At 51.0% G+C, this 18,596-nt stretch overlaps 1 protein-coding gene across 1 annotated transcript in view; it reads left to right on the forward strand.

Moving 5' to 3' along the window:
* Positions 1-7,757: 7,757 nt before the first annotated feature.
* The window catches only part of SH3PXD2B (SH3 and PX domains 2B), a 50,963-nt gene continuing 40,124 nt past the window's right edge, over positions 7,758-18,596 (forward strand). The window contains exons 1-2 of the mRNA XM_033517677.1: positions 7,758-8,216; positions 8,647-8,727. Of these exons, the coding sequence (XP_033373568.1) occupies positions 8,061-8,216; positions 8,647-8,727 (237 nt within the window). The 5' untranslated portion in view covers positions 7,758-8,060. The remainder of the gene's footprint in view (positions 8,217-8,646; positions 8,728-18,596) is intronic.

Consider the following 18,596-nt stretch of genomic DNA (forward strand, 5'->3'; position numbering starts at 1 on the left):
ATGGGCACAGGGCTGAGCCCAGGGAGGGGCCGGCAGCCTGCAGGCAGCTGCCTCCCCCGAGCAGCGCTGGAGTGAATGGGAGCGCTCGCCTTGCTGAAGAATCAATAGAACCAGGCAGATTCACAAAGCCAGTGAATTATATGAAACCAAACATTTTTTATTTTTTGTTTTAAATCCCTTCCTCCTCCTGCAAAGAGAGGGAGAGGCAGCAAACCATGGCTGAGTTGTTTGTAGATGGTGGCACAGCATGAATCAGGGTGACCACGAAGTGTCCGTGTAGAACCTTTACCCTCTGCCTTCTCCCGTCACACAGATGGGCTCTGCTCCATCCCTGAGGCAGAGCTCCTGTCCCTGGGGAGGCTGGAGGGCCACGCTGGCTTTTCCTCTCGTTGCCTCTGTGATGACCTGCCCTGCTCGGGCTTCTCTGCATCAGCCAGAGGCTTCTCTTGGCTGGACAAAGGTGTGATTGTGTTGTTCGTGATGAGGCCACAGCACAAAGTTATGAATTCCACTTTCCCAGAGAAGCGAGGTCGAGGCAGCCCTTGTTACTCCTGCACTGGGGAGGGCTGGCTCTGTTCAGGCTGCTGTGGTTTCCCTTTAACCTGAGTAATTGATACAACAAGAATTGCGTTGCCTGAGACAAAAAGTTGGTTGTTTTGCAACTCTGCCATGAAGCAGGAGGCACAATATTTCCCCAAATTCCAGGGCAAGGACCCAGCAAGGTGCTGGGCAGGGTTTGGGTAGCTGGGTGCCGAGCTGAGTGTTAGGGCTCAGCTGGGGACCCGAGCACAGCCCTGTGCCCTCAAACTCCATTTGTGTTTTGAAGATTTTTTTTTCACAGGCATTACCCGGCAGGGACATTGAGGAATGATCAGGTGTTTGTTGCAGGATGCTCTGGCTCATGGCAGCCCATTATCCAAGTGAAAAAGGGGACTCCATCCTGCAGGCAGTGGCTGGGGTAACATTTCCAGTTCCATTTCCCACACAATCCTCTGGGAAGTGGTCACAGCTCGGGGGTGCTGCCAGCGGGGGCTCCGGGGCCATCCTGCCAATCTGGGAAGGCAAAGTCCAAGAGTAAAGTTTAAAAATAATCATTGTGAGAGACAGACTAGCAGACTGACATTTCTCTGGTCTGGCCAAGTCTCTGATAAATGAATGTTTATTCACAAAAGACCCAAAACAAAGCCATAGTTGAAACAGACTGGATTTTCCTTTAAAGGACTTCACGCGGGACCTTTTTATAGTATTGTGTTTGTTACTCACGAGTAGAAGCCCTGAAATAAAGCTTTTTCCTAAATCCAGATTTGGTTTTCTTTCCCTTAGGCAAGCTTCAGGATGTTTCATTTTGTTACAGCTGCAGTGTGTGTGTTTTCTACATGTCAACAGCAATGCCATTGAATCCCATCTCCATTTCTGCCTACCGGGAACATTTCCATAGGTTTTAATAGTTGTTCTGGAGCACTATCCAATATTATATATATCCATTCAACAGCATGCTCTTTGGGTGGGTTGGATTTTTGGGAAAGCTGGGTTCTGTTCTTGCAGGATTTCCATTCCCAGCCTCTGTGTGTCCCTGAAAACGGGAAATTAAAAGTGTGCAGCATACATTAATTTTGCAAGCCCGGTGAACGAGATGGCAAACCTTAAATCAAGGTGAAGACCTCATTTGTGGCATCTGGGTTGTGAAAGTAATTAACAGCATGTGGTGGCATCTGGCTAATGGGATCTACGGGGATTTTAAAACAAATTTGAGGAGGACCACATGCAAAAAAGTGAAGGTGTTATATTTTTGATGTGGAATTTGTGATGTGATGGTGTAGGTGTCCTCTCTGTTCCTCATGGGGGTGAGGCCATTTGTGATTTCATTCTTTGTGTAGCCCAACCCCACTGCTTGTCTGGAGCTGGTTATGGAGTGTTTGAATGGCAGGAGGACAGAGCTGCCAGTCTTCATCGGTTCTTTAGTGCCTTCTGTCTCCAGAGCTGAAGGGATTTCTGAGGAGCTCCATGGGCTGGGTTTGGTGGTCCCTTGAGCAGAGCTCGGTGGGCACCTGGCACGGTGTCACCTCGTACAGCTGAGAAATAACCAAAAATCCCTGTGGGTTTTTGGTTACTTCTGCCCTTGTGACTCATTCTGGTTGTTCGGCTAAAAAAGGTGTCAAGGGATGACTTCTCCCCAGGAAGGGTGACCATGCCCTTGGAATGGTGGGAATGTCCTGTGGGCAGCCTGAGGATCTGAGTGAGGAAGGAGGACTGAATAGTGTGAAATCTCTGCAGCGTCCCCAGATAACCAAACTAGGAATGAGAGAGAGCCAGGGGAAGCTGCAGTCTGACTCCCGGTGGCCTCTAAAGGTTTGAGGGCTTTCTCAGCATCCTCAGTGGTGTTTTGCTGCTGCATCCTGTGGTTGTGCCTTGTCTCATCCCGTTTCCTGCCAGCTGGATGATGCTGTCCCAGCGAGGCAGGCCACAGGCAGGGAGTTTGGTAGGAGTTTAGCCCTGTCCTCGTTTAGCTCCTGTGCTCTGCTCCAGAGCTCACCAGTCTTTCCTCCTCACCTCTCAGCAGAGTTGGGGTTCAAAGCAGCACCCTTAGCTTTGTGGGTGAAAACCAGCACTCAAACTCAAACTCAGTTTTCCTTCCCCAGTCACGTTTCTCAAGGTTGAAAAGCCCTGAACGTGGAGGGGTGAAATCCTGCCCGGCTTGGCCGCAGAGGCAGGAGCAGCTCCCTGTGGGAAGCTGATGCTCACAGTGGATTCCAGCAGCGAGCTGCAGCTCTGGGGCCATCCCTGGCCTCTGCCTGCCCCCAGCTCTCTGACCTTCATCCCCCACAGCTTTGCTTTGGAGGGTATCTCTGTCTTCCGGCCGTGCCGTGTGGCAGTGGGAAATAGGAAACGAGAGAATCCATTTGTGTGACCTTCACTGTGACTGGGGCACACGAGCCCCAGAGCATGTGTTGTGTGACTGAGGGGTCTGAGCAGCTCTGCTGGGCTGTCCTTTGGGGTCCCAGCCTCGTGGTGTGCCCTTGGCCTCCCAGCGGGGCTGGCAGCAGCAGGGTGGGCAGAGGGTGCAAATCCAAGGGATGAAGTGGAGCGAGGGGAGGTGGCTGCTCTGCGGTGCTGGTGTGTGCTCGGGCTGCCTGGGGTGGTGCTGAGGGTTTGCCTGCCCTGGTGCTGCCTCCATCCCTGTTCACCAGCTCCCTGCAGCTCTGCCTTGCTGCTCCTGCCTCCCCTTTGCTGGAGGGCCCAGGGCAGCATCCCTGGTGCCCCGCTGCTGGAATATCTGCTCCTTCATACCCTTCTCCAGCTCCCCAGCCGCAAAGCAGGAGGGTCACGAGCTGTCTGCTCACTGAGCTGGGGCTTGGCTCTCCCTCTCCTGCTCCAAACTTTGGCATCCCATGGCACAAGAGCCCCCTCTCCTCTCCCCTCCCCAGCCCCGCACGCCTGCGGCAGCCAGGGCTGATGGACAGGGGCCAAGCACAGCAGCTTGGTGCCAAGAACTTTCTTTGTTTCCAGCCACCTCCCTCCTTTTTGTTTTTTCTTTTTTTTTTTTCATTTTCCTCTCACCCTTTCCCACTCCCTTTTCTATATTAAACCCACTCTGGCTTGGCTGCATGGCTCAGCTCCTTTGGTTTCTCTGCCCCTTTGGGTTTCTCGTGTGGTGGCCGAAGGGAGGGTGAGGCTCTCACATCTCCCCTCCTTTCAGGGTTGGGGTAGCACGGGTGAAATCAAAACTCTGACGCTTTTGACTGATGCTTTTCCTCTTTGCTGGTGAAAGATGCTTTAAATATGTGGAGTTTTCCACAGAGAGGTTTCTTGTGGAGTCTCCCTGGAGCTGAGACCACACAGGCTCCAAGCCTTTGGAAGCAGCTCTGCAGACAGCTCTGGCCCTGCTGGAGGCTGTGATGTCTGGAGCTGCTGCAGGAGCTCTGCTGGAGCCTGGGGACCTTCTCTGGTGTCCCTGCAATGCCGTGGAGGTGCCTTTCCAAGTGACCTTGGTGCTGCTCTCCACCCTGCCCGTGTGGGTGTGGAGGAGCTGTGGGCACAGGGATGCCAGGGGAGCTCTGGGATCCTTCAGAGCCCCCCAGGGCAGGCTGTGCCGTGCCAGGAGAGCTGGTGTTGGGTGGCAGAGCTGCTCATGGGCAGAGCTGGATGGTGCTGAGCTTGGGGTGGACTTGCTGCCAAGTTCAGCTGGGTGCCAGGCAGAGTTCCCAGGCAGCTGCCCTCTCCCACATCCTTCCCTGTGGGATTTCTGTGGGTCCCCCCCAGCCAGGATGCCGTGCAAATCTCCATGAAAAACTTTGGGAAACTCCTGTAGGAGGAGAGAAGCAGAAACTGCAGCTCTGTGTTTTTCTCACCTTCACTCTGCCTTTTTCCTGCTCACATTTAAGCAGTCCAGGCTGCTTCCCAGCTTGTCCTGGTGTGTTTATGCAAAGAATCCAGAAGTGATTCTTCTGCGAGGTCACACGGCCTCGTGTTTTAGAACGGGAAACTGGTTCTGTTATTTTATTTTATTATTTTTTTTTCAGTATCTGTTCTTAATTTCCTTGCCTCGAGTCAGCAGTTTGAGTCAGCTCCTCTCCTCCCCGTGTTGTTGTGTGGGACTTTGTGCTTCTTTGGGAAGGGCAAAACCAAGGATTTGGGAATAGCTCCGGTCCCTTTGAGCAGTGGCAGTCACCAGGAGCCACTGCTGTGTGCAGCACCAGGGATTTCCCTGCAAAAACTCTTCTGGTGGCTGACTGCTCCCAGGGCTTGCTGCTTCAGTTCTTCAAGAGGAAAAGAAAGGGAAAAAAAAAGAAATCTCTGGCTGCCCTTTTCAGATTCGCACTGGCTTCTCATCCCCTCTGTCCCCGTGACTCCCGTGGCTCTGGATGTGTCTGAGCTGTCTCCTGAAGCCTCCCAGGAGCTCTGTCCCTGCCCAGGAGGGATGTCCTGGGTCCCCTGTGGCTCTCTCTTGTCACGAGTGCTGTCCCACAGCTCCCCCTGACAGCTCTGCTGCGCTTGGCCAGGTGCCATGGGCATGTCTTGTCCTTTCCCTGACACTTCCCTTCCAGAGGTTCTCATCCCCATTCTCCACGGGGTTGTTCTCCCTGTGGGGAGGGGACAGCAGTGACAGAGGCTGGGTGGTGGTGGAGGGGACCGAGCTCCTGGTGCTCGCTGGGAGGGCTGCAAGATCCCCTGGGCCTTTTTCCATGCTGTATTTCCATTTAGGGCATTCAGTGTGACCCTGGGCAGTGGTTGGTGGTCCTGATGTCACACTGCTCAACTGGGAACTTGGAAGTAGTTGGTTTGTGATCGTTTCCTTGTGATGTAGGGATCCCAAGGAGTTTGGGAGCCCAGTTCCAGTGGAGTCTGTTGTAGCCTTTTGCATCTGCAGGTTTCCATTTGCTGTGAAGGGTCTGTTCCATTCCTGTCCTCTGAGGGATGGGAACAGGCTTTGGTGTTGATGAGAAACACTGCTTTGACCTGGCACTCAGCAAGATCCACCTGCACCTCAAAAATTGTGGCTTCTGTGCCCCCCAGGACTGGAGGCTCTCAGAAGAAGGGCAGGGCGTCCTTTGCAGAGGGAAGGAAGGAGGGCAGTCACCATTCCTGGGTTTCATCACCTCAGCTCCTTCCCTCCCCTGGTGCAGACCCCACAGCTGGCCCGGGAAGGGCTGCAGATATTTGGATATTTGGGATTTGGACAGCTCAGCTGTTGGTTTTGGCCAGGGGCCCAGCCCAAACCCCTCTGGATCCAGCCACCCCTCCCTACTGTCCCCTCAGGAATCCCTGGGGCAGGATCCAAGTGCCCATCCCACCCCAGAGCTGTGCCAGCTGCAGCCCTGGGGGATCCCAGCAATCTCCAGGATCTCCAGGAAAAGCCCTGCAGGTCCCTCCTCGGTGGGATTTCTCTGAAGGCCTGTAGAGATCAGAGCTGGAGGAGATCCATGGAATAGCCGCTGCCAAATGTCCTCCCCCACACCTGGGCTGGGGAAAAGCCTCTTCCCGGAGCAGCCTCTGCAGGGCTGGGGGGGTGAGGACAAAATTTGGGTTATTTTTGTTGCTGCTTCATGGTGGCTGCTCCTGGCAGGACACGGCACAGTGCCAGCCAGGAGGGGAAACTTCAGACCAAGGGCAATGGTTTTAAGGCTCTCTTGATCATTGAAAGTGTCCTCCAAAAGCACCTGGGGAAGGGATTTATGGTTTGTGGGAGCTTAGTGCCTCATGTCCAGTCCTCTGGAAACGCTCTCTTTCCAATTAGGTGAGGGGAGCACCAGAGCTGTGTTTTCTGGCGAGTTCTTTTATTTTATTTTATTTCTGGGACAGCAGGGGCTGGATTAGATACCGGGAGAGACCGAGATCTGTGATGGTTCTGACCCTTGGTGGGATGGGGCTGTTGGAAGGATGAGGAATATCCACAAGGAGAGAGGAAACTGCCCAGGTTTTACAGGTACTGAGGAGCTCCTGTTCCTGTGGGTTTCCCCAGGAAATCTTCTCTGCTTTCCAGAAATTGAGGAGATGCCCCCGGAGACCTTTTTGCTGTTGGATGTGCAAGAAACTCTTCTCCTGAGCCCTGGGAGATCTGCATTTCAGCAGAACAGCAGTGAGCTCATCACTCAGCAGAAAGGCTCCTTCCCCCAGCTGCAGAGGACTCAGGGAAGCCTGGTGTGCCCTCAAACCTCGTGGCTTTATTACCCTGAAGAGCTCTGAATTGCTTTGGCTCGAGTATATCCACATCCTGATTAAAATCCCAGTCTAATAAGCTGTTGACTCCAAATAAAGGCAGGATAGGGATAAACAGTGAAGAAAAGCTGGCTCCTCCTGCTGCCCCAGTGGAAGGCTCTCTCCAGGCAGGCAGCCAGCGGTGATATAACCCCGAGGAGTGCTGGGGGCTGCTAAGAAAACTGGGATATCAGCTGAGCTTCCAGCCCACATGAGCTCATGCTGGCCCTGCAGCAAGTCCTGGGGAGAGGGTGAAGGAGCTGGAGCCTGTGTTAACATCAGGTTAACCCCTGGTTTGCTGGGGGGGTGCTGCCCCCCTTGGAGGCCCTTCCAGGCCTCCACAGCTGGAGCAGATGTTGTCTTGGAGAATCCATCTGTCTTCCTTGCGTTAATACGGAGGAAATGCTGGTCCTTCATCTCAAAATAAGAGGTTGGGAATGAAAGCAGAGCAGGGAATGGCTCCAGACTGAGAGGCTGGGTTTAGATGGGATATTGGGTGCTGAGGCCCCAGCACAGGTGCCCAGAGAAGCTGTGGCTGCCCCTGGATCCCTGGAAGTGCCCAAGGCCAGGCTGGACAGGGTTTGGAGCAGCCTGGGATGATGGAAGCTGTCCCTGCCATGGCAGGGGTGGCACTGGATGAGCTTTAAGGTCCCTTCCAACCCAAGTTCAGCAGAAGTGGACCTTGAATTACTGGTTTGGAAGTAAGGAAGTTCTTTATTTTAGCAATAAGAACTTGATCCCCCTTGCTGTCTCGTGATCCCACTGGGAAGAGTTTGTCACCCCTCGGGAGTGTCCTCACCTCAGTGGCTCAGGCTGTGTCTGCCCTCTGAGCAGCAGAGTGAGATTTGAGGTAGATTTTCAGTAGATTTTGAGTAGGTTTGATAAACTGAAATACCTGTGTGTTGCACTGTCCTGGTGTTTGAGTTTGGATAATGGTTTAGGATGTTGGTCACATTCTAGAATCTGGAAAAATGGGAATCTCAGCAGGAAAAACCTTGTGAAACTGCTGAGGGATTCTGTTTTAAATACCAAAACATCAGCTTTTAAGAGCCTTCATGCTCGATTTTGCTAGGAGAAGTTCCCTTCACCTGGGCTTCTGAACATTTTGGTCCTTCTTCAAGGAATTGATACTTGAATTTCTGGTGGAAATAAGGACTTGAGTTGGGAGAAAAATAAAAACAAATGCCCGTGGTTCTGCTCAGTCAATCTGTTATCAATTTGAGATTTGTATCACTTGGGTGTTACACTGGCCCCTCATCAGGGGTTATCTCTGCTTTCTGTGAAAAACAAGGGAGGGCATTAGATCAGTAATTGCCTCATTCTGTGATTTGCTCATTGTCCTTCATGGAAGAATTAATGATGGAATGGGCTGGGTTTGGTGTTTTGTTCTGCATTCATCACCAGTTAAAGCCTGGTTCTGGGCTCTGTGGATAACCTGCAATGACTGGGGGTTGATCCTGTGGCATTTGAAGGATCAGGACGCTGATTTCCACCCCAGCAAGTGTAAGAAACCCAAACAGGTGGAGTTTCAGACCTTGGGGGCTTGAGCTGTTGCAGTCCCAGTTCCAGGGACTGGTGCAGGTGCTGCCCTTGGATCTCAGCATCAAATTTGGTGCTGCAGCTGTAAATGGGGTGGCCGAGGTTCAGTCATTAACTCCTGTGTCTGGAGGGATTTGTGCTGTGTTTTTACACAGGAGTGCCACTCCACTTTCAATGTGTGCCCCTCTTCAGGGCCACAGAGCTCGGTTCTCCACTAGAAACAAACATTTGGTTAAGCTGCAGCAGTGGGGCTCAATCATTCAGGCTTAGCTGAGTTGTGGTGCTGCAGAAGTGATCTGAAGTGTTCCCCTGGTTGTCAGCCAGCCGTGGGGGCTGCACTGGCTGCTTTTTTGGGTTGTGGTGGGGTTTTTTTGGGTTCCCTGCTCTGATTTGTGCCTTTGTTCCCTCCAGGTCTACATCATCAAGGTCACCTGGTCCAATGGAGCCACAGAGGTCATTTACCGACGGTACAGCAAGTTCTTCGACCTGCAGGTGGGGAATCCTCCAGCCCTGGGCTCTGCCTGGGGAGGGAGAAGGGCTGAGGTCACCGGGGCTGCTGGGCTCTGCTTTATCTGGGCAATTGCTGGGGGTTTTATTGAGGGGGGTTTGTTTGCTTTGGGGGAAGGTTTTGTTAGAGTTAGGTCCAAATTCCATTCCTGTGGCTTTCCCAGCTGCTGTCACAGCAAACCAGGGCTGCCACTGGAAAACACTTGATTCCCTGGAGCAGGGCCTGGGGAAGGGCCCACTCCCCTGGCAGCAGCTGCTTTGGCACCTGCAGGGAGCCAACAGGAAAGATGGAGAGGGGCTTTTTACAAAGGCATGAAGTGACAGGACAAGGAGGAATGGCTTCAAACTGAGAGAGTGTGTTAAGATCAGATACCAGGAAAAAACTCCTCCCTGTTAGGGTGGGGAGGCCCTGGCACAGGTGCCCAGAGAGAAGCTGTGGCTGCCCCTGGATCCCTGGAAGTGCCCAAGAAGAGGTTGAATGGAGCTCTGGGTAAGCTGGTGTGGTAAAAGATGTCCCTGCCCATGGCAGAATGTTGGAACTAAATGATCTGTAAGGCCCCTTCCAAGCCAGGCCATTCCATAATTCTGATTTAATTCCCTCCTGGTGCAGGAGGGAGCTGGGAGGGAAACAGAGGCTGGAAAGGCAATTGGGACAGGCTGGGCTGCAGAAAACCCAAACCAGTGCTCTGGGTGAGCAGGCAAAGGGTGTTTTCCACCTCCTCCTTGGTGGAGATGAGCCAAGGGGTCTGGCTGGGCTTTACAAGCCAAAACACAAACTGAGCTGCTGGAACAGGCTCCATGCAGAGGAGAACAGAAAATGCACAAAGGGATCTCTGGGCTGGCAGAGGGGCCACTGGAATGCCCTTCCTGGGCTGTTTGTGGCACCAGGAGAGGAGCTGGGCACCCTCTGCCCCCAGAACGCTCTGAGGCGAGGCTGAGCATCACTGTGAGCTGTATTCCAGAGGAGAGGGAGTGGAGACCTGCATCCAGACAGGAACACACTGCTGAAATTCCAGCCTGGCCAGCAGAGCGAGCCCCTGGGAATGCAGATGGCTTTCCCAGGTTCAGCTGGCTCCTGCAGTCTGGGAAGGGCAGATGCTGCTCCCAGCGTGTCCTGTCCCCTGCCCAACGGGACACGGCAGAGCTGTGGCCGTGCTGAGGTGACAGCTTTGGGTGTCCCTGCTGTCACCCAGCCCCAGGGAGGGTGGCCCAGGCAGGGGTTAAGCTGTGAGCAGCTGCTTGTGTAACCAAGGAAATATGACAGTAAATAAACAAGGAACAGCTGTTGGGCAGCAGCCAGGGCTGGAAGGAAATGGAACTCGTGCTTCCTTCTCTGCAGCATCTCGTGTTCGTGGAGCTGCGAGGTGCTGGCCAGGCTCACTGCAGTATCTGCTGCAAGAGGGGCACAGTTCTGGGGGGCTCTGTGCCTCCAGCTGTGCTGTTTCCCTGGGCTGGGGAAGGAATGTGGGGAATCGTGGCTGTCCTCCCTCTCTCCCTCCCCTCCATCCTGGCTGGAGCTGTGCACGCTCCTGAGGTGGAGAACATCATCACTGGAGCCAGACACTCTGCAAAACACCTTTGGAAGCAGAGCTGCTGTATAAATACATGTAAATATGTATCATGGTGGAGGTGGGAAAGTTTAAAGCAAACATCTCCCCCCTTTGCTGTTCCCTGCAACTTTTTCTTTAAAAACAAAAAATAATGAAAAAATCCCAAAATTCTAACTACCACTCCTTTTTAGCTCTGTTGAAAGAATGAAAGAAGCTGTGGTTTTTCCCTTCCTTCCCCCTTATCACACATGCTTCCTGGTGTCCTTATTTTAAACTTGTGGTGCAGGACAGTGGAAATTGGATTGAGAGGTGAGGAGTGAAACAGATCCTCTGAGCACAGTGGAAAAAAATGCTCTAGGTAGGCTTGGTAGCACTGACTGTTGCCGTTGCTGGAGGCCTTTCTTGTGTGACTCTTGGATGATTCTATGCCAATTTTAGCTCTTCAGGCAGAAATTTTCCATGCTGGAAATTATTCATGCCTCTGGTTATTAAAAAAGAAAAAAAGAAAAATTCCACACAGCCCCCCACAAAATAAGTGTGGGACTGAAATGGTTCAGCTGCTTCTGAAAGCAGCAAGAGGGGAGAATATTTTTTCCTAGGTCCAGTTCTGGTGATCTTTTTGATGTGCTGGAGGAAGAATTGGAAATTGAGTTGCAGGTGATCTCTGTGTCAAGAATCTGTCTTTCAAGTTACCCAGGGAAAATCCATCCAGATTTATTCATCCTCACAGCCTTGAGCAATCCCAGTACATGCATGTTTGGGTCAGGATATTTGTTCATTTAATATCAATGTTCCCAGTGGCTCTGGCTGCACTTTCCATGCTCCTGTCAGAGGCTGAGCAGGGTTTGTTTTTTCAAACATTGAGCAAAGGTTGGTGCACCCTCCTTGGCTGTTCCTTGGCAGGGATGTGGAAGATTTTGGATCCAAGTGGGAGAGAGGAGCTTGGTGGGGCTGAGCCTGGGCTGGGGAGCTGCTGCAGCTCAGTCTGAGTGGCTGGGGAGTTTCTCCTGATATTCCCAGTGGGGCCACAGCTGAATCATTTGTCACCTTCCATTGTGGCTAAATAATTATTTCAGGAGCAGGGCCAAGGAAAACACGAGCATGATAAGTGCTGACAGCAAAGCCACGGGGCAAAGTGTCCTCCCCTCCCCAGGCAGGCAGGAAGGACACTCCAAACACAAACTGACCCAGGAGTGAAGCCTGGAGTCTGCTGGATTCCAGGGAATCCTTGAGGTTGGAAAAGAGCTCCAAGATCAGAGTCCCAGCTGTGCCCCATCCCCAGCTTGTCCCCAGCCCAGAGCTCTGAGTGCCACCTCCAGGGATGGGGATCCAACCCTCCCTGGGCACTTCCAGTGCCTGAGCTCCCTTTCCATGGGGAAATTCCTGCTGCTGTCCACCCTGAGCCTCCCCTGGCCCAGCCTGAGGCCGTTCCCTCTCCTCCTGTCCCTGCTCCCTGGCAGCAGAGCCCGACCCCCCCGGCTGTCCCTGGCACGTTGCCCCTCTTTGGGACAGGTTAACCCAAGGTTTTTCCCCTTGCAGTCACAAACCTTTCCTGCAGTTCCTGCCCCAGCTGGAGCTGCAGCAGAGGGTGATGTTCTGTGGCTGCTTCTCTGCACAGAGCTTTAATTTTGAGGCCAGGGCTGGAGGCACGACCCAGGCTGGGCTAAACGTGCTCGCTGCACAATTCAGGGACAGAAAAACTGAGAATTTGAAGCAACATTAAAATGGGCTCTGGCTCTCCCTGCCATTCCTGCCTGTCTGTGCATCCAGTGTGTTTCCCAGTTCTCATTTGCCCATGTGTTTAACAGCTTCTTCAGGTTCTTAGCTGGAAACTCTCAGCTTTGACCCACCTGGAGCTGTGTCATCTTGGAGAGAGTCCTGCAGCCCTGGGGCCAACAGCTTTGTGTGGAACACCAAAAAATAAATAGTCTGTTGAAGTGGTGCCTACTTCCATGAGAAAACTGGCAGCAGGCAGTGGTCTGTGCCTGCCACCTCCACGTGGAACAGAGCCTGGCCCTTCTGGACGGGGTTCCTCACCTGTTGTGTGCACATGGGCACCAGGCAGAGGGGAAAGTCTGTGTCTCGGGGATTCAGAGGGGTTTTAAATAATCCCCCCCATTTAATGGGCTCTGAAGATGGAGCTGGCACACAAAGAGGAATTGTTCTCATCAGCTTGTTTCAGGCAGTTGGAGGCTTGAAAAATTAAAATGAGCCTCTTGCTTCCATTACTGTGAGCTCAGTGCTTGCCTTCCTCTGTCTCCTTCCCTTCCTCCTCCACTTTTTTTTTCCTTCTCCTCCTCCATTATTTAACCCAGGCTCCTGGCAGGAGTCCTCAGAGGTGAAGTGTGTGTTATCTTAATCCTTCTGATCTGGAGAGCACAGCACAGCTCTGCTGAGTAACGTGCCCCCAGCAGCACAGGGCTCCTGCAGGTGGGAATTGCAGCCTGGATTCCCTTCCCCTGGGTCATGCCTGCTCTGGGCTTCACCTCTTTGATGCCAAAGCCCTGAGGCAGCTCAGCCAGGCTGTGGCTGCAGGAGCTGCATGGTTTTGTGTGTCCAGGGATGGTAAACAGTGCTCTCTCAGTAATTCTTTCGTAACAGGAATCTTATTTCAACACTTTGGGGATTTTTTTATTTTATTTTTTTTTTCCTCCAGGGTTTATGGAGTTCAGCAAAATTCTGAGCAGTTGTGTGTGCAGTGAACTTCGTGGTTTCGCCCTCCCACAAAAATAAATCAGCAGGAACTCGCTCTCAGGCAGTTGGATCAGGACAGGGAAAAACCCACAGCTTCCTCCAGCCAGGTTCCTGCTCCAAAGCTCCAGCAATGCTTTGTCCTCTGTGCCCAGACTGCACCAGAGCCACGAGCTCAAACACCACATGCAGAAGTGTAGGAATAGTGAATCCTGGAACTCAGGAGGAGGATTATTTCCATTAAATAAGGGCTCCTCCTGTTTGCAGAAGGAGCAGCCGGGATTTTTCCAGCAGTGCATCAAAGACCTTCATCACTCTCCTCCTCTCTCCCTCCACAAAGAACATGCACAGTCCAATGCACTTCAGCCTAGTTAAAAGTTGGCTCTTTAACATTTCCCTCTCCACATGTCTCCCATTTATAGCGTCCCAGCCTTTGGCAGCAGCAGCTGGGGCAGGGCAGGGGCTGGAGCTGCTGGCACCCCTTTTGTGCCTGGCACACAAAGCTGTGCCTGCCCCTGGCAATGCTGGATTCCCTGGAGTGCTGCTAGATGAGCATTCCCAGGCCAGCACATGCCCAGGACACACAGCAGTGCTGGGCAGCAGGGGAAATCATCTTTGGTTCCTGGAGATAAAACCTGTCTTGAGCAGTGCTGGGAACAGCTCTCCATGGCTCATTCCATGTTGGGAACAGCTCTCCAAGGTTTATTCCATGTTGGGAGCAGCTCTCCATGCCTTGTTCCAGACTGGGAACAGCTCTCCATGGCTCATTCCATGTTGGGAACAGCTCTCCAAGGTTTATTCCAGGCTGGGAACAGCTCTCCATGGCTCTTGGTTTATTCCAAGCTCCTCTCCCTCAGCTTTGCTGGGGTTGTTGTGGGTCTGTTTCCAGTGGCCTGCTCCCTCTGGCTGGTCCCCGAGGCAAAGGAGGCTCCTGAGCCTGCTCTCTGTTCATTCATCCCTCCTGGCACCCCTGGCCTCCTTCCCTCTGGAATCTTGGCAGAGCAGCTGCAGGAGCCAGCACATCCCAGGGGAAGCAGCACAGGCTCTGATCCGGGAGTGAGCCTGAGTGAAACCTGTGGAGCCAAAAAGCTGGGAGGGATGGAAGTTCCATCTCCTGGGGATGGAGCTGAGGTGTTGTGCTGACAATCCAGCGAGGATTTTTTTTTTTTTTTTGAGGGAATCTTTGGATAATGGTTAAAGGTTTTCCTGTTTCCTCTCCCCCTGAGCCTGGGGTGAGCTGATACCCTTCCACTCCCCAGCTACTTATTGTTGGAAAAGCTCTGGAAATTCAGCTCCTCCTTCCTGCCAGGGCCCTGGTGGCTCCTCTCCAGCCTCTGCCATGGGCTCTGTCCCTGGGGAGATGCCCTGGGGGTTTTGGGGAGGTTTTGTGGGTCTGAGACCCAGCATCTCTGTGTGCTTTTAATCAATCTAACACAGCCACTTTGCTGAGGGAAAGACCTGCAATTTATATCATGTGGCAGCAGCCCTGGATCCAAAATGAACCAGTTTCAAGCTGATTGATGCTGCCTGGGGAGAAGCTGAGGACGGAGAGCAGTAAATCAGCGTGAAGGAGTGCTGTGTCTCAGAGTGGGGGATTTTCAGTGAAATGGCCAGGACCTGTTTCTATTGTTAAATCCTGGTACAGCACAGACTGCTCTGAGCACCACCCACACAGTCTGGGCAGCCAAGAGATGGATCTGTGTGCTTGGATGGGGAGTGGGAGACAAAAATAAGAGCTGGGCTTGCAGGGGAAGGCGATGAAGCTGGAGGGACAAGGTGTTTCCCCACACTTCTGATTCCTCACTCCCATCCCATCCCATCCCTTTCAGGGGGTGACCCCAGGCTCTCACAGGGCTGCTGTAAATCATTGCCCCCGTGCTTTTGGTGAGGGGTTTCTGGCAGTTTGGGGTCCCCTGGCAAAAGCTGTGAATCTCTGCAGAGATCTCCTGGGCACAGGGGAACAGTTTAACCTCTTGTTTTGCTCCATGCAACAAGTGATGCTCCTTTTTCCTTATTTCCCTTGCACGTTTTTCCCATTATCCAGCACGCCCTGAGGCTCGCCTGTCTCCTCATTCCCATCCCTGGGATGCAGCACAGACTTTTCCTGGGTGTGAGGAAGGCTGGATCCCTCAGCTGGATTTGGGGAGACCTCGTGGGGCAGGGAAGAGCTCAGGATCTGCCCTTCCCCTGTGACTCACAGCTTCCAGTGGGGAGGGGAACTTTTAGCCCGAAAATGGAGAGGGGAAAACGTGAGGTGGTGCCAAGTGTGTGGATGCTGCAGGGCTCTGTGGTGCCATGCTGACTCCAGGGTTTTCCTTCTGCTCATCTTCCCACCCCCAGGGTGCTGCTCTGCACCCTGTTGTGGTGATTTCCATGTTCTGGTCTTTACTGGGAATGCAAAGTGAGCAATAACCCAGATAAAAAAATGGTCTCTGGTGGCATGAGGACACCCAGCACCTTCCCTGCCACAATTCCACCTCCCTGAGCCTTCCTGCCTTGCTGGGACCACACTTGGAGGCCTCTGCAGGAGGGCTGAGTCACTGAGTTGTGAATTATAAATGAGGTTTGTGGCTGTCTTCAGCTGGCAGCGTGGAAATCAGATCTTGGAGGTGTAATTAAGGGAGGTGAATTTATTGTTGTAATACTGCTTTTGACTGAACATTTAGGGTTTCACTTGGATGTTGTTTTTCACCATGTTAAATTAGCCAAACCAGGTATTTTCTGATACACAAGGTGCTGTTGTGCAGCTTGTGGAGAATTCCTGGTGCTCCCATTTTCCTCTGCGGGCTGATCCCTTCCCATCAACCATGGCATTCCTGGAGAGGAAGAAAATGTGGTGTTGTAGCAGGTTTTGAGGAATACCTCCCTCATTACATCTCAATACACCTCAAACTGGAGTTTGGGTGTTAAAAAGAGGATTTGAGACCCTTCTGGGGCCGATCCCCCTCCCCAAAGTGACAGAAAAGCAGCTTGGAGCTCTAGGAGAGCCAGGAAGGAGGAGAAGGAGGTGGATGGAGGTGAAATCTTTCCCTGTCTTGTGCTGAGCAGTTCAAGTTCAGGTGTTTCAACTCTTCTTGCCCTGGGCACTGCAGAGCATCCTGGTGATGCTGAGCCTTGCAGAGTTTGATTTGGGATTTTGTTTTTAGGGAATGACATTGCTGGGAAATGGAAGAAATGCTTTTTAGAATATTAAATCGTGGTTCTCCCTCCCTATCTGAGGATTTCTGCCTGCAGAGCCACTGCTGGCAACAGGCATTGCCCTTCTGCTGCCCTGGGAAGTGCTGGGCTCTGGGAACTTCCAGGGGATCCAAGACTTGGAGTTCTCACCCCATCTCAGACAAGAGAATTTTGCAATCCCATGTTTTTTTCACTGCCCAAAGAAGTTTCTGTGCTCAGCCAGGTAAAGAGTTAAACCAGCTGGGAAGCTCTTTAGTGTTTAAATTTTAGCAAGGAAAGAAGCTCAGTTCAATGTAAAATGTCCTCTTGGGTTTTTTTTCACTATTAATATTCTTAAGAAAAGCTTTCCCCTTGATGAGTCACTTAAAACATTAAAAAAAAAAAAAAAGCAAAAAAGCCTTTTAATTTCAGCAGTTCACATTGAAACATTAATTGTAATGAATCCTCACCTGCTGATCTTTCTTCTTGGCAAATCAGCATTTTCCAGTTCCCCTCCCACCTACGGGAAACTTTAAAAAAGTCCCCTTGGAAAGTTCCCAGGAGCTCTGAGGTTTCCATTTGGGGGGTGACAGCTTTGCACCTGCCAACAGGTGGCCCAGAATTGTGATGGATTTTTTAGCAGGTGATGAATTTGCCCAGAGGCTTTCCAGATTTTCTCTTTTTGTGTCCCTGTGGTGAGGTGATTCTTTGAGGGGAGCTCTCACGTGCAGGGTTTGTGCTCCTGAGAGGTTTTGCTTGTCCTGCTTGGATCCTAAAAATGCAGGTGCAGCTCAAGGTGTGTGTGCCTAATGCTTCCTGTGATTCCACATTGCTCCTGCAGTGGCAGCTGCTGACCAGTTGTGTGGCCCTTATTTTTTCCCCCCACTCTGACCTCAGTTAATTCTTTTTTTTGTTGATTGCTGAGCGATGCTTCGAGTTTTCCGTGAGGTTTTCACACTCTGTGATGCCATTTCCTGGTGCTGGAGGGGTGGGGATTGCCTCTCGTGGTGATGTGTGAGATGTGCTCCTCGCTCTGCTCGCTTGTGTCAGCTCCTGGTGCTGTGAGCACCCACGGCCATGGGATGGGAATTACATGGCACCACTGGAGCCCTTCCCCAGGACTGACATCCCACATTTGGGATCCGAGCTTGTTAATCCTTCTGTCTTCTGGGCTTTTTTTCTGTTGGTTCAGACCTTGAGGATGCAGGGAAGGTGCCTGTAGTGGGATCTCAAAGAGACTGAACATCAGGATCCTGTGAGCTGCTGCCAGCTGTCTCCTTCCCAGCCTGTTCCTTGGCAGAGCTTTCCCAATCCAGCTGATTCCAGTGCTTTGATCTGCAGGAACACTTGGAGAAGTCCCTGGTTCTCAGCCTGGAGCTGTGTCCCTCATGTCCCCACGGGGCCGGCTGCTAGTGATGCCTTAAGTTTTAGCTTTCATCATGGACAACTCACCCCAAGGTGGAAATGGAGCAAAACTGATCCAAGTGTGAAACTCCTGAGCCAGGGCCCATCCTGGGTGCAGCCAGGGCCAGGCTCTTGCAGTGCCCAAAATGTGTCCTTTAATAAATCTTATTTATTAAAATTAATTGTATTTTACTATATCTTATAATTATATAATAATATTATTAATTATAAATTATATTTAAAATAGTTAATATTTAATATAGTTACAATATCTCTAATTAAAATAATATTATTAATTATGAATAATAAAATTATATAAGGATAAAAATATATTATAATATATTATATACAATATATTATATATATTTTATACAAAGTATAAATGTAAAATTATAAATACATATATTTACATAATTTCTATTTTTATATTTATATATTCTATTTTTTAAATATAAATTATAAATGTATAAATGTAAATTATATAAAATATCTATACTTATATATATAATATATTATATAATATAATATGATACATATAATATAATATATAATATAATATATTATATATTATATATATATCTATATACAGTATATATTATATATAATATATATTATAATTATATCTCTATACTTTATATATATAAAATTATATAAATAATTATATATTATATTTTTTAATTTTATTTATTTTTTTTTTATTTTTTTTATCCTTTCAATAAATCCCTACTTTATGTGGGATGAGTGGGATGAGAGCAGCCTTGGCCCAGGCTTGTTTCTCCTCAGGGCAGCTGCTGGTGCTGCTGGTTGTGCCTTCCCTGCTGCTGCTGCTCTCACAAAGAGTCTCTTGTGGCTCTGCCAGCGCACCCAGCCAGACTGGGGAGCCTTTTGTTGAATTCCCTTTTCATTCCCCTTTTCCCTTCGAGTGGTGTGGAAAGCTGGATGCTCTGGATAACAGCCCTGGGCTGGAGGTTCCTCTGGCTGGGCCACCAAGGAGCAGTGTGGCTTCAGGCTGAACTCCTGCCAAACAGCAAATCCCAAAATCCAGGCTGGGAG

The sequence above is a fragment of the Parus major genome, chromosome 13 (assembly GCF_001522545.3).
Source record: "Parus major isolate Abel chromosome 13, Parus_major1.1, whole genome shotgun sequence".
Taxonomy (NCBI): Eukaryota; Metazoa; Chordata; class Aves; order Passeriformes; family Paridae; genus Parus; species Parus major.